The sequence below is a fragment of the Garra rufa genome, chromosome 5 (assembly GCF_049309525.1).
Source record: "Garra rufa chromosome 5, GarRuf1.0, whole genome shotgun sequence".
Lineage (NCBI taxonomy): Eukaryota > Metazoa > Chordata > Actinopteri > Cypriniformes > Cyprinidae > Garra > Garra rufa.
This window is the reverse complement of record NC_133365.1, coordinates 20929675-20944594: the sequence shown is the minus strand read 5'-3', so window position 1 is coordinate 20944594 and position 14920 is coordinate 20929675. Positions and strand designations below refer to the sequence as shown.

General features: G+C 36.9%; 1 protein-coding gene across 1 annotated transcript; it reads left to right on the top strand.

The window, feature by feature from the left end:
* Positions 1-11983: 11983 nt before the first annotated feature.
* On the top strand, positions 11984-14707 carry nrarpb (NOTCH regulated ankyrin repeat protein b). Its single transcript, XM_073841104.1, has 2 exons — positions 11984-12111; positions 12204-14707. Exon 2 carries the CDS (start codon positions 12473-12475, stop codon positions 12806-12808), a length of 336 nt encoding a protein of 111 aa, XP_073697205.1. The 5' UTR covers positions 11984-12111; positions 12204-12472; the 3' UTR covers positions 12809-14707.
* The last annotated feature ends 213 nt before the right edge of the window (positions 14708-14920 follow it).

Here is a 14920-nt window from a genome sequence, read left to right as displayed (position 1 = left end):
CTAGTGTGCTGCCTACCTAGACAGCACAGGTTGAGCCGACTGGTCCCCCAAATCTGTTTATGGCGCCCTGAAATCTTTAAAGATTTTAAAACACAACCCGTTTGTAATGGTAGAGTGATTCACTGACCCTTTGCTGTATCACCTTCATCAGATTCCAATCAATTATTAACTCTAGACCCTCCCAGCACTGATGCATTTTATATTTGGTCATTTTGAAAGGTTTTTGGCTGAGTGACTTGGTTAAATAATAGCAAGGAAGTGAAAGCAAGGAGGATGAACTTGTCCTTGATACCGCTGCTCTCTTTTTGACCTCTCGGTTTGGTTTTAGGTGAAAGCAAAGTATGTTTGCTATACACATGCTTCACTGCATATGCAAACTAATGATGTGCTTGTAGAGGTTTTTTTTTTTTTCCTATTTCAATTCATCAAAATGTAAGTCCATCCACCCAAACACTAAACAGTGTTATGAATACGTCAACATCACATTCTGACTTGGATTCAAGAGCTCAGACAGAATGAGAACTTTGAGCAATTTATAAGTAAAAAAAAAAACATATTTTCCTTAAGAAAAATCAAATACTTAGCCTATAATAATGGCTGTTGGTGCTTTAACCAAGTTATATATTTTTGATATGATCAATGAAAAGTAAAATTCAAAGCCAGTTTACTAACATTCCAATAAAGTTCTGAAAACATTACAGTAGTGTTCAAAAATGTAGGATCAGTAAGATTTTTAATGTTTTTTAAAAAGAAGTTTCTTATGCTCATCCAGGCTGCGTTTATTTGATCAAAAATACAGAAAAAACAGTAATATTGTAAAATATTATTACATGTAAAATAATGTTGTTCTATTTTGATATACATTCAAATCAGTTTTTTCCTGTGATGCAAAGCTGAATTATCATCCTTATTACGCCAGTCTTCAGTGTCACATGTTCCTTTTATTCAGAATGATTTATTATCAGTGCTGGAAACAGTTGTGCTGCTTAAAGGGATAGTTCACCCAAAAAAGAAAATTTGATGTTTATCTGCTTACCCCCAGGGCATCCAAGATGTAGGTGACTTTGTTTCCTCAGCAGCACACAAACGATCGTTTTTTTTGCGAGAAACTGAACAGTGTTTATATCATTTTTTACCTTTGATACACAGCCACGTCCATCTCTCCTGAGCACGAGCACATCATCCGGCTCGTGACATGTGAACGCGCTCTTGCGTAGTATACGCAAACGCCGGAAGCGATCTGTCGCATGTACAGTCGTGGCCAAAAGTTTTGAGAATTACATAAATATTGGAAATTGGAAAAGTTGCTGCTTAAGTTTTTATAATAGCAATTTGCATATACTCCAGAATGTTATGAAGAGTGATCAGATGAATTGCATAGTCCTTCTTTGCCATGAAAATTAACTTAATCCTGAAAAAAAAACTTTCCACTGCATTTCATTGCTGTCATTAAAGGACCTGCTGAGATCATTTCAGTAATCGTCTTGTTAACTCAGGTGAGAATGTTGTCGAGCACAAGGCTGGAGATCATTATGTCAGGCTGATTGGGTTAGAATGGCAGACTTGACATGTTAAAAGGAGGGTGATGCTTGAAATCATTGTTCTTCCATTGTTAACCATGGTGACCTGCAAAGAAACGCGTGCAGCCATCATTGCGTTGCATAAAAATGGCTTCACAGGCAAGGATATTGTGGCTACTAAGATTGCACCTAAATCAACAATGTATAGGATCATCAAGAACTTCAAGGAAAGAGGTTCAATTCTTGTTAAGAAGGCTTCAGGGCGTCCAAGAAAGTCCAGCAAGCGCCAGGATCGTCTCCTAAAGAGGATTCAGCTGCGGGATCGGAGTGCCACCAGTGCAGAGCTTGCTCAGGAATGGCAGCAGGCAGGTGTGAGCGCATCTGCACGCACAGTGAGGCCAAGACTTTTGGAAGATGGCCTGGTGTCAAGAAGGGCAGCAAAGAAGCCACTTTTCTCCAAAAAAAAACATCAGGGACAGATTGATCTTCTGCAAAAAGTATGGCGAATGGACTGCTGAGGACTGGGGCAAAGTCATATTCTCAGATGAAGCCTCTTTCCGATTGTTTGGGGCATCTGGAAAAAGGCTTGTCCGGAGAAGAAAAGGTGAGCGCTACCATCAGTCCTGTGTCATGCCAAAAACACAGCCATGAATAAAGAATGGTACCAAAACACCCTCCAACAGCAACTTCTTCCAACAACAGTTTGGTGAAGAACAATGCATTTTCCAGCACGATGGAGCACCGTGCCATAAGGCAAAAGTGATAACTAAGTGGCTCGGGGACCAAAACGTTGAAATTTTGGGTCCATGGCCTGGAAACTCCCCAGATCTTAATCCCATTGAGAACTTGTGGTCAATCCTCAAGAGGCAGGTGGACAAACAAAAACCCACTAATTCTGACAAACTCCAAGAAGTGATTATGAAAGAATGGGTTGCTATCAATCAGGATCTGGCCCAGAAGTTGATTGAGAGCATGCCCAGTCGAATTGCAGAGGTCCTGAAAAAGAAGGGTTAACACTGCAAATACTGACTCTTTGCATAAATGTCATGTAATTGTCGATAAAAGCCTTTGAAACGTATTAAGTGCTTGTAATTATATTTCAGTACATCACAGAAACAACTGAAACAAAGATCTAAAAGCAGTTTAGCAGCAAACTTTGTGAAATCTAATATTTGTGTCATTCTCAAAACTTTTGGCCACGACTGTATACAACACTCATTGTTTACACAGTGCACAGAGATTGTGGGTATAGCGGCTATTCAAAATGGTAATTACTTGCGCTTATCCTGATTGTTTAAACCGATTTAAAGCTAAAAGATTACGTTTGCTTGCGCAAACTCATCCGGGACTTTTCACTGATTTCCCCTTAAGGCGTTTGCGTATTCTACGCCAGAGCACGTGCACATGTAACGAGCCGGATGAAAAGCTTGTGTTCAGGAGAGATGGACATGGCTGTGTATCAAAGGTAAAAATGATTTAAATACTGTTCAGTTTCTCGCAAAAACCGATCGTTTCGTGTCTTAGGACATCAATGTATCGTCACGAGTCGCAGGGTGTAATTTGGATTTGTCTGTGCATGTTTTTGTTTACTTTTAAAGGTTTGGTGCCCATCCACATCCACTATATGGCTGGCAGACTGCACCGGTTTTCGTTAAAAATCTTTGTTTGTGTTTTTCTGAGGAAACAAAGTCACCTACATCTTGGATGCCCTGGGGGTAAGCAGATAAACATCAAATTTTCATTTTTGGATGAACTATCCCTTTAATATTTATTTGGAACCTGTGATACTTTTTTCATGATTCTTTGATAAATAAATAGTTAAAAAGAAATTAATACTTTTATTCAGCAAGGATGTGTTAAATTGATATAAAGTGATAGCAAAGACTTATATTGTTAGAAAAGATTCATAATTTGAATAAATGCGGTTCTTTTAAACTTTTTATTCATCAAATAATCCTGAAAAACATATCACAGGTTCCAAAAAAAATAAAAAATTAAGCACCACAACTGTTTCCAACATTTATAATAAAAGTAATAAATCAGCATATTAGAATGATTTCCGAAGGATCATGTGACACTGAAGACTGGAGTAATGGCTGATAAAAATTCAGCCAAAATTCACAGGAATACACTATATTAAAATAGAAACCATTATTTTATATTGTAATAATATTTCACAATATTGCTGTTTTTTTCTGTATTTTTTTATCAAATGCAGCCTCGATGACCATAAGAGACTTTTAATAAGGAGTCATTGAATGCAAAACTCACTTTTACATTTTGTTTGAACATTAATGTGTTGGCGGTTTGTGTACACAACCACCCTATAATGATACAAATCCACCCAGTGTTTTTTTTTTTTAATCTTTAAAAGTAATATCTCCTTGTTAAAATCAGGTCATTCTCAACTTCTTGTCGGTGTGACTCGGCTTCACTCACAGCAGAAGTGAGTATAAGGGTTTTTTATGCATCTTTGCAAATGGCCTTTCTTATTAATGTGCTAGTTAGCAAGCTTTGCAGCTAAATGCGGCTAAAGTAAACATTACTGCTCGTCATCCCACGGCAGAGAGGGGCGAGGCAAGCAGAGATCATTAGCATTTAAAGGAACATGCAACAGAATAGTTTGCTCTAAAAAGGGCTGATTTTGACAAGGTAAAAAGAGTGTTTTTTACACTACCATTGAGAAATTTTAACCAAAAGTATATTATAGACTTCTCATTAAGACCCTAAAGAATCATATCAACTTGTGGAAAATGGGCATCCGATGACCCCTTTAAGAAACATTACAAGTCTCATTAATCCCAAACTTCTGAACTGCAGTATATATTTGAATGCTGTCTGAATGTTCAAAAGGTATGAATTTGAATGAGGCATTTTTATACAGTGCTTTCATTGTGTATTGCCGTACACCTAAAGAGCTTTACAATCATATGGGGATCTCTTCTCAGCCACCACCAGTGTGCAGCATCCACTTGAATGATGCGACAGAAGCCACAATACGACGGCACCAGTGCGCTCACCACACACCAGCTACAGCTAATCTTTACGAGAAGTGTCATGGAATTTTTAATGACCACAGAGAGTCAAACTGAAATGCCATGTTGGTCATATAATGAACGTATGATTTTGAGATCCATGTTTTCACACTGAGGACAACTGAGGAACTCATATGCAACTATTACAAAAGGTTAAAACGCTCATTTTCCTCAGAAGGAAACACGATGCATTAAGAGCCAGGGGTAAAAACTTTTGAACAGAATGAAGATGTGTAAATTTTTCTTATTTTGCCTAAATATCATATTTTTGTCATTTAGTCCTGCCCTTCAGAAGCTACAAAAGATATTTACATGTTTCCCAGAAGACAAAATAAGTTAAATTGATCCTGATCTTCAAATTCAAACCTGATTCTAATTGCATTGTGTTCCCTTCTGAAGCATCAGTGAGCGTTTGAACCTTCTTTAATAGTTGCATGAGTCCCTCAGTTGTCCTCAATTTCAAAAGATGGATCTCAAAATCATACAATAATTGTTAGAAAGGGTTCAAATACACAAAAATGCTAAAATACAAAGAATTTGTGGGACCTGAAGGCTTTTTCTGAATAACAGCAGGCAGTTTAACTCTTTAGGACAAACAAGGAACTCCTGAACAACTGTCACTAAACAAAAAAACACAGCTGTGGATCATTCCGGTAACAGCACAGTACTTTTGAATGGGGTAATTTTTATTATTTTCTCTTGTGGACTATATGTAAATGTCTCATATGTAAAGTATCTTATTCAGGTCAGTACTAAATAAAAAAATAACATGCATTTTATATAATCCCTCTTATTTTGGTAAAATAATTAACATTTTGCAGATTCTGCAGGGTGTATATAAACTTTTGACTTCAACTGTGTACAGTCGTGGCCAAAAGTTTTGAGAATGACACAAATATTAGTTTTCACAAAGTTTGCTGCTAAACTGCTTTTAGATCTTTGTTTCAGTTGTTTCTGTGATGTACTGAAATATAATTACAAGCACTTCATACGTTTCAAAGGCTTTTATCGACAATTACATGACATTTATGCAAAGAGTCAGTATTTGCAGTGTTGGCCCTTCTTTTTCAGGACCTCTGCAATTCGACTGGGCATGCTCTCAATCAACTTCTGGGCCAAATCCTGACTGATAGCAACCCATTCTTTCATAATCACTTCTTGGAGTTTGTCAGAATTAGTGGGTTTTTGTTTGTCCACCCGCCTCTTGAGGATTGACCACAAGTTCTCAATGGGATTAAGATCTGGGGAGTTTCCAGGCCATGGACCCAAACTTTCAACGTTTTGGTCCCCGAGCCACTTAGTTATCACTTTTGCCTTATGGCACGGTGCTCCATCGTGCTGGAAAATGCATTGTTCTTCACCAAACTGTTGTTGGAAGAAGTCGCTGTTGGAGGGTGTTTTGGTACCATTCTTTATTCATGGCTGTGTTTTTGGCATGACACAGGACTGATGGTAGCGCTCACCTTTTCTTCTCCGGACAAGCCTTTTTCCAGATGCCCCAAACAATCGGAAAGAGGCTTCATCTGAGAATATGACTTTGCCCCAGTCCTCAGCAGTCCATTCGCCATACTTTTTGCAGAAGATCAATCTGTCCCTGATGTTTTTTTTGGAGAAAAGTGGCTTCTTTGCTGCCCTTCTTGACACCAGGCCATCTTCCAAAAGTCTTGGCCTCACTGTGCGTGCAGATGCGCTCACACCTGCCTGCTGCCATTCCTGAGCAAGCTCTGCACTGGTGGCACTCCGATCCCGCAGCTGAATCCTCTTTAGGAGACGATCCTGGCGCTTGCTGGACTTTCTTGGACGCCCTGAAGCCTTCTTAACAAGAATTGAACCTCTTTCCTTTAAGTTCTTGATGATCCTATAAATTGTTGATTTAGGTGCAATCTTAGTAGCCACAATATCCTTGCCTGTGAAGCCATTTTTATGCAACACAATGACGGCTGCACGCGTTTCTTTGCAGGTCACCATGGTTAACAATGGAAGAACAATGATTTCAAGCATCACCCTCCTTTTAACATGTCAAGTCTGCCATTCTAACCCAATCAGCCTGACATAATGATCTCCAGCCTTGTGCTCGTCAACATTCTCACCTGAGTTAACAAGACGATTACTGAAATGATCTCAGCAGGTCCTTTAATGACAGCAATGAAATGCAGCGGAAAGTTTTTTTTTCAGGAATAAGTTAATTTTCATGGCAAAGAAGGACTATGCAATTCATCTGATCACTCTTCATAACATTCTGGAGTATATGCAAATTGCTATTATAAAAACTTAAGCAGCAACTTTTCCAATTTCCAATATTTATGTAATTCTCAAAACTTTTGGCCACGACTGTATTTGTGAGATTTGCGTGTCTTAGAGTATTCAGTCACTAGATGGAGCCAGTTTCCTCTGTAACAACTAGACAGCTTTTTAGGGCTTTGGAAAGAGATCTTAGGCTTGTTAAAAATACCTTACTGCTGCATAATAACTTTATTAAAACCAAAATCTACAGAAATGCCTGATCTTCATGTGATTTATGTATTTAATACTCTATGAAATAGTAGATGTACAAGGAGAAAACTTTCACATCTCTTAAAACTCACTAAAATGGGTCCTCCAAGGAATATTTCTTCTTCATCTCTCACACAGTACTACACATGGCTGGGTATTATATTCCAGTCATCAGGGTTACTGCAGTGCAGCGTCTGACATCATGATCAGTGTTGCCTTTTCCTGGGGATATCCGTCACAAACACAGAGCCTGAGAGTGGGACGGGAACAGGAAAGCGTTTACTTGGAGGAGGGTGTGCTGTGCCGAAGAGGTGAGATTTCAGCAAGGAAAAATATTCCTTCAGACGTAACTTGCAATGCCTGCTGGTACTTTTACATTTTGTTTAGTTTAATTCACTTTACTGGCAAATTTTCTGAAAGACAATACACAAAAATTTAACGTACTGAAAAGACTGAGAACATATGTAAAGCAAAATTTTGTTTAAATTATTGAAAGGGCTTTAAATAGTTATAATTTTGACTAAATATACATATACATACATACATATATATATATATATATATATATATATATATATATATATATATAAAGATTGCAAAATATCTGATATTTCTCTTAACTAGGCATCATTTCTCTCTCTCACGCTTGCTCATGTCTGAACTTATGAGGTTGAGCAAGTGGAGCTCCTGCCCTACAGCTGTTGTGGTTCAAGGGCAGGAAGCAGCTTGGTTCCCACACAAAGGTACACATCAAACACACAGACTAGCACAGACTCACTTACACACACACACACATGCACAACCGCACAAATGCCAGCCTCGCAAGCATAACACGAGGTACAGTGAACAAATACACACCAAGACAAACAGGACATTCCTACTGTCTGACGCTACAAACCAACAGATTTACAGGCCCTGTTTCCACTTAAACAAATGCTTTAGCTCAAAAATGTCATGAAGTCTCCACTTATGGACCACAGAGTGTCCACAGATTTGTCTCACTACATATGTTTGTTACACATGTGTGCAACCATAGCTGATTCTGATTGGTGAATTCAGTAGTCAAATTTTTTCATATAATGACCACTCAATTATTTGACTATGCAAATATAAATGTCTCTTGTATCACTTTTTGTACTCTCTGTTCTCACATGCTCTACTTTTTTATGAAAGATATTCATACTTTTATTTAGCAAGTGATTAAATGTGGCATTATAGTAGCTAATTACAATAAATGCTGCTTGTTTGATTGTTCTATTTATTTAAAAAAATATTTATAAAAAAATCACAGTTTTCAAAAAACTATTAAACCACTATGGAAGGCCGTTTCCGCCACTGAATAAAAAATAAAAAAGGTAATTGTGACTTTTTATCTAACAATTCTGACTTTTTTTCTGGCAATTGCGTCATATAAACTTACAATTCTGACTTTTTTCTCAGAATTGGATCATGTAAACTCACAATTCAGAATTTTTTCTCAGAACTGTGAGATATAAACTCGCAATTGTGAGTTATAAAGTCAGAATGGCTAGATATAAAGTCAGAATTGAGGGATATAAACTCACAATTGCGAGAAATAAACCTTTTTTCTCATAATTGCGACTTTGTATCTCACAATTTGGACTTTTTTCTCTCAATTGCGAGTTTGTATCTCGCAATTCTGACTTTTTTTCTCAGAAATGTGAGATATAAACTTACAATTGCATGATATAAAGTCCAGCTATGAGGAGAAAAAAAGACTGATATGTTCACAGAATTGAGACAGAGTTTTACATCCTGCAATTGCGACTTTATTTCTCAGAATTGCGAGTTTATATCTCGGAATTCTGACTTTATAAGTCGCAGTTATCATAAAGTTTATCATGCAATTCTAAGAAAAAGAGTCAGAATTGCGGGTTTGTATGACGCATTTCTTCATAAACCACAACTGTTTTTAACACTGATAATAATAAATTTAAATAAATTAAAGAGCACCAAATCAGCATATTACAATGATTTCTGAAGGATCATGTGAAACTGAAGGCTGCTAAAAAAATCAGCTTTATCATCACAGGAATAAATTACATTTTACATTACAGTTATTTTAAATTGTAATTATATTTTGCAATATCACAGTTTTTACTGTATCTTGATCAAATAAGTGCAGCCTTGGTAAAAATAAGACACTTTAAAAAAAAAAAACAATGTGAAAAGGAGTATATATGACCTATATATTGCACTTAAAGTCAGACTTAAATGGTGGGAAGAGAGACATCCATCATTAAATTTCCCATGCAAAATAAATGGGTCAGCAAGAAACTTATAGCACACTAATTGCAAGGGCAGTGCCCTGGAGCAACATAGGGTTAAGTGCCCTACTCAAGGGCACTACAAATGACCCCACATAACAAGGACCTGTTTAACAAGGATTCGCATTTAAAAGCACACATCATTTGCATGCTAATTAAAAAAACTTAAAAGAAATGTATTTTTAAGTAAAAAAAATGTAATCAAATGAAATAGTGTATGTGTGTATAATGCATATGACATTTATTTTGGAACGGATCACACTAGATGTAATGAAATGAATTTATCACCCTGTTCATTTTTTTAAAACTTGCACAACATGCCAACTTTCCACAGGCAACTATTTTGAAATATCTACCTTCTCTCTCTCTCTGTGACTTTCTATCTGTGTATACGCCTATGCTGGGAAGAAAGGCTCGACTCTTTCCCACGGTCCTAGAGCACGTGGTTTAAAATTGGATCCTGAATGACCCACCCTCCCTATTGAAACGTCACTGCAGTTCAGCCATTGAGATCCTGTTACACTGCCAAAGATTTTTAAGGCATTTGAATGAGAGCCTATTGAACTGGCAAAGAACGGTGCAAGACGCATTCAACAAAACCACAGAACCTACAGACAAGTTAAGTCAGGTTTGAGAGTTAAGAGACGCTTGAAATTATGTTTTCATGTGTTGAATATAAAGACAAGTTCCACCCTTGTTTCTCATCGCAGAGCATGCAAAATTTACTCAGGCGGTGCTCGACCAATTGTAAACAATCGGATAATCTTTTGTACACTCGCTAGTTCATTTTCCTACCTTTTCTTCCAACTTAAAACTATTTGCTCTTAATAAACGTATACATTAAACTTTATTTGTCACTACATGAACATATCACTAACGAAACAATTGTTTGTCATGCCTCTAGAAGTTAGAAAATGGCCTAGTTTGGGCTTCAGTGTCTGAGCCAAATTGTGGCTGCATGGGTGATACAAAAACAGCATGCAGTAGCCTAGTTCCCATGGCGCCTAAGGACACTGTTTCACCACTGAGAATGAGAACCTGCTGCCAGAAGAAGCCGGGCAAGTTGTTCCTCCATTTGTTAATACATCTTTAACAAATGGATTGTTGATGAACAAATGTTTGGGAGTGTGAACATCTGTGACACTGGATAGGATTATGGACCACATACAGACATATAGATCTATCTATTATAGATAGATAGATAGATAGATAGATAGATAGATAGATAGATAGATAGATAGATAGATAGATAGATAGATAGATATAGATTTCGCTTCCCCTGAGCCCATTAAGTTTTAACAGACCCCTTAAACTAAACAGTGGGGAGTAATTGAGAATGAACGGGGGAAAATCACGTGAGAGGAGTCAGTGGTGTCATCAAGATATGATTGGATATGACTGGTTATGATCGGCTGTGATTGGTTCATGCAATAAATCCCGCCTCTGTTTGTGTGCATTCTGCGTTACAGTTACATTTATCCAATTTGTTACGTCAAAATAAGATGTAAAATGGCATCAAAACAAGACCTGTGGGTCTTTTTAGTGAGTAATCAGCTTGGTGAAATTAAAAAAAAATCTCTGTTTGTTACAAATATTTACAGAGTTCTGATGATTGATGAACTGAAAAAAAAATAGTTAAAATATAACTATTAAAGAATAGCTGAAGTTCACAAATAAAATATATTGTTTAAATTGTTACTGCCTTGAGTTATTATTTTGGAATAAATGTAAAACGCTTAAAATCACTAACTTGATAAGACTCATTCTTGGCTTTAATACACAGAATATTACTTACGTTGTCAAGTAAAAATATAAATTAGAAAAGAAAAGAAATATAAAAAAAGTGACTGGGACATGAATTTACATTTGATTTCAAAAACAAAAAAAATTCTGAACACCACAGATATAGATAGATAGATAGATAGATAGATAGATAGATAGATAGATAGATAGATAGATAGATAGATAGATAGATAGATAGATAGATAGATAGATAGATAGATAGATAGATTTCATTATTCATTCATTATTTTATAAAAAGCATGGGTATATTTGTAGCAATAGCCAAAAATACATTGTATACTGTAGGCTATGTCAAAATGATAGATTTTTCATTTATGCCAAAAATCATTAGGATATTAAGTAAAGATCATGTTCCATGAAAATATTTTGTAAATTTCCTACCATAAATATAATAATTTGCAGTGCTAAGAACTTCATTTGGACAACTTTAAAGGCGATTTCCTCAATATTTAGATTTTTTTGCACCCTCAGATTCTAGATTTTCAAATATTGTATCTCGGCCAAATATGATCTTAGCAAACCGTACATCAACGAAAAGCCTATTTATTCAGCTTTCAGATGATGTATAAATCTTAATAAAAAAAAAAAAAACCCTAAAGACAGGTTTTGTGGTCCAGGGTCACATTTATTTAATTAACATGCAAAATATATATATATATATTATATTGTGCTGTTGCATCTTGACGATATCCAAAGTACACTAACTCCACAGACTTAAATCACTTTTTTGTCTAATTTCTCTACATTTTGCCTTTGTGTATATAAAGCACATCATACTGCAGTCTGTTAAAAAAGCAGCCTGTGAAACGAACACAGTCTCCGCCCTAAAAGACGAACTTCGTGACGGGTTATTGTTATTCAAATGAGCCTCAATAGGCGAAATCTAGTCGGTCTGCTGTAACGGAGCATACAGTCAGAACACAGTGCGCGGAGCAGGAGGCCATTCAACACCCGCTCGTGGGAACCACCTAGGTAAAGCCCACAAACACACATTTATTATACTGATTGCATTTATATTTTAGCATTTGCAAAGATGAAATAACATTTAACACATTTTCTATTAGGAGCAGAGTATTGGAGCAGCATGCGAAGCATGGACTACTGAAGTTCCCAGCTCTTTAAGGACCATATGATATGTTTGAATAATATCGAGCATCTGCTGCGGAACGCATAAACTGGGGGAATTGTAAATACCTTGGAGCTTGGTTTTTGAATGTTCGCTTTCCATAAGTGAACGTTCGCAAAGTTGTTTCGGAGTTTAGACGAAGATCTGGCTCATTATCTTCTATCAGAAACAAACGCGAAGGGCTGCAGTCGTCTACCTGTTGAAATCATGAGTCAGGCGGACATGACTTGCTCTGCGCGTCAAAGAGTGTTTCAGGAAGCTCTCAGGAAGGGCAACACTAAGGAACTTCATTCTCTACTGCAAAACATGACAAACTGTGAATTTAACGTGAACTCGTTCGGACCCGAGGGACAGACAGCGCTGCATCAGTCCGTCATCGACGGCAACCTGGAGTTAGTAAAGCTACTGGTGAAGTTTGGCGCAGACATCCGTCTGGCCAACAGAGATGGATGGAGTGCCCTGCACATAGCAGCGTTTGGTGGACACCAAGACATCGTTCTTTACCTCATCACACGGGCGAAGTACTCATCAAGCGCGCTTTGAGGCAATCAAAGAAGATCTGACGCTGTACCTTTAAGCCTATCATATATATTTGACCCCTTTGTGCCAAAGTAAAAGACAGCTTGTGATGTAATGTATTTAGGAAATTGATATCGATAGGCACAGAATTCAAATCCAAAAGGCTATTTTTGATAATGTTGGGTTGGTACAATGTCATGGATGTGCTTTGCCAACTTCGGATGCATGATGAAAATGATTGCTGTGTTATTTATAGATATTGTTTTGAGAATATGACAAATTGAACAGTCGTATCAAAGTGAGAAAATGACACTAAGTGGTCCAACGGGATGACTAGACTCAGGGTGCGAATTATGGGGGGTCTGACTCTTTAATTAACAAACAACGGTGGTTTGCAAGTATGTAAGCCTATTGTTTTCACATATATTTCAAACAACGTTTTAAATCAGAATATGCGTTCGTAAATTCGAATTCGCGTAATGAGGTAACCATAGGCTATCAATGATTTGATACCGTAGTATATTTGATAAAAATTCTACCGTTCAGTATACAGCTAGCCTACTGTCATTGTTTCTCATTTTATTATTGACCTTCGCATAACAGATAATTCACCTATTTGTGTTTTGTTTCGAACACATTCCAACGTAAAACATTACTGACAGACATCAAAAAGTCGACCCTCCTCGATAAATAATTCGTACACTGACTAGGCTGACATAAATATTCCTGTACAGAATTACATTATGTACACATTCTCTCTGCATATTGTCTAAAACAGGGACTGATGTCTGATACCTCAACTGTAATGCATTATAATGGTGACATTGCAATGTTGGTCATCAAGTTTAGTATCACAGTTCATTAAGGATCTCTCACCTCAGAAACAACAGTTTCTGGCCCAGACACTACCAAACAGGACTGCATTTTGGCATTGTCTATTGTGTCATAGTTATGGAGTTCCTATGTGAACTGAGTTTCTGACACTAAACCTTTTTCTTTCTTCTTTTTAGCTGATCCACCCATTTCAAGCCACACTGTTTTGTTATTCAGAGGCTGAGCAAATCTGTAGATCAGTGTATAGACTGCACTGCCTTAGACCCCTTGTCAACTCAGGCAAGATGTGGTAAGGTTGAACTATGTTGTGACTTTTGAAACGCTTCAAAGCCAGTATAGAAATATGCATCACTTATACTTGAGAATGTTTTAAATATTGCACTGATGGCTGTTTTATGAGTTGTTGGTGTCATGCCAACTTTTAAAGATACTATTTTTCTAAATGGAAAAACAATTCTTATTGTATGGAAGCTCCAGGGTGGTTTTCACTCATTCCTTGCAAAGGCTTTTATATGCCTCTGAACTGAATTACTGTATGTGTAATTGCGTAACACATTGCTTGAATGTCTCTCCATAAGTAATGTCAAACATATTCTAGACTATAACAACTGTGTTACTGGAGATCCTTTTGACAAAATGGGAGAACATACAAGTAAAGTGTCCAGAAAGAATCTTGGAGCACTTCCTATCTGAAGTCCCATCCTCCTCTTTTTAAGGGGGATGCTACATGGTAAAACCAGTGTAACAAAAAGTTGCACAATGCACAAGTCTTTACTTGATAATGCCATAACATTTATGACATGAAAGTAAAAGTAACTTCTTTGATTGAGATAAAAGTCAAATGACTGTGATTATGTTTTGGACCAACTTTTGAAATATTATTTTCATCCAAGAGAAGTTTGGAAAAAGGCCTCTCGTAATGGTTTTGTCTTTTGTGAATTGTTATTTTGTTGTGTTTTTTATATCTGTTTAGCTGTTTGTTAATGTTTTGAATGATGTAAGTGGTCATATTTTAAATATATTACTTGCTGTATTTTGTACTTTTTGTACAAAGGCATTTTAGATATTAAATTCTGTGGTTTAAGAAAATTACTGGTGTAATGCATAGACTTGCGTGTGACTCAATGAGGATTCTCCTGAATGTTATTCTTCCTTGAGTCAGCCTTTGCCTCTTCCTGTGCCTCAGGTAGTTGTAGAGCCATGGGGTTGCTCAACATTTCCAAGAAACACAAGTGGCTGTGACAAACGGACTGTGAAAGCACATACAGGGATGCAGTTCGTTTAAACAAGTGTCTTTAGATA

Bases quoted from the DNA above. Each gene is read 5' to 3' on its own strand.
- nrarpb (XM_073841104.1), top strand. From the start codon at position 12,473: ATGAGTCAGGCGGACATGACTTGCTCTGCGCGTCAAAGAGTGTTTCAG.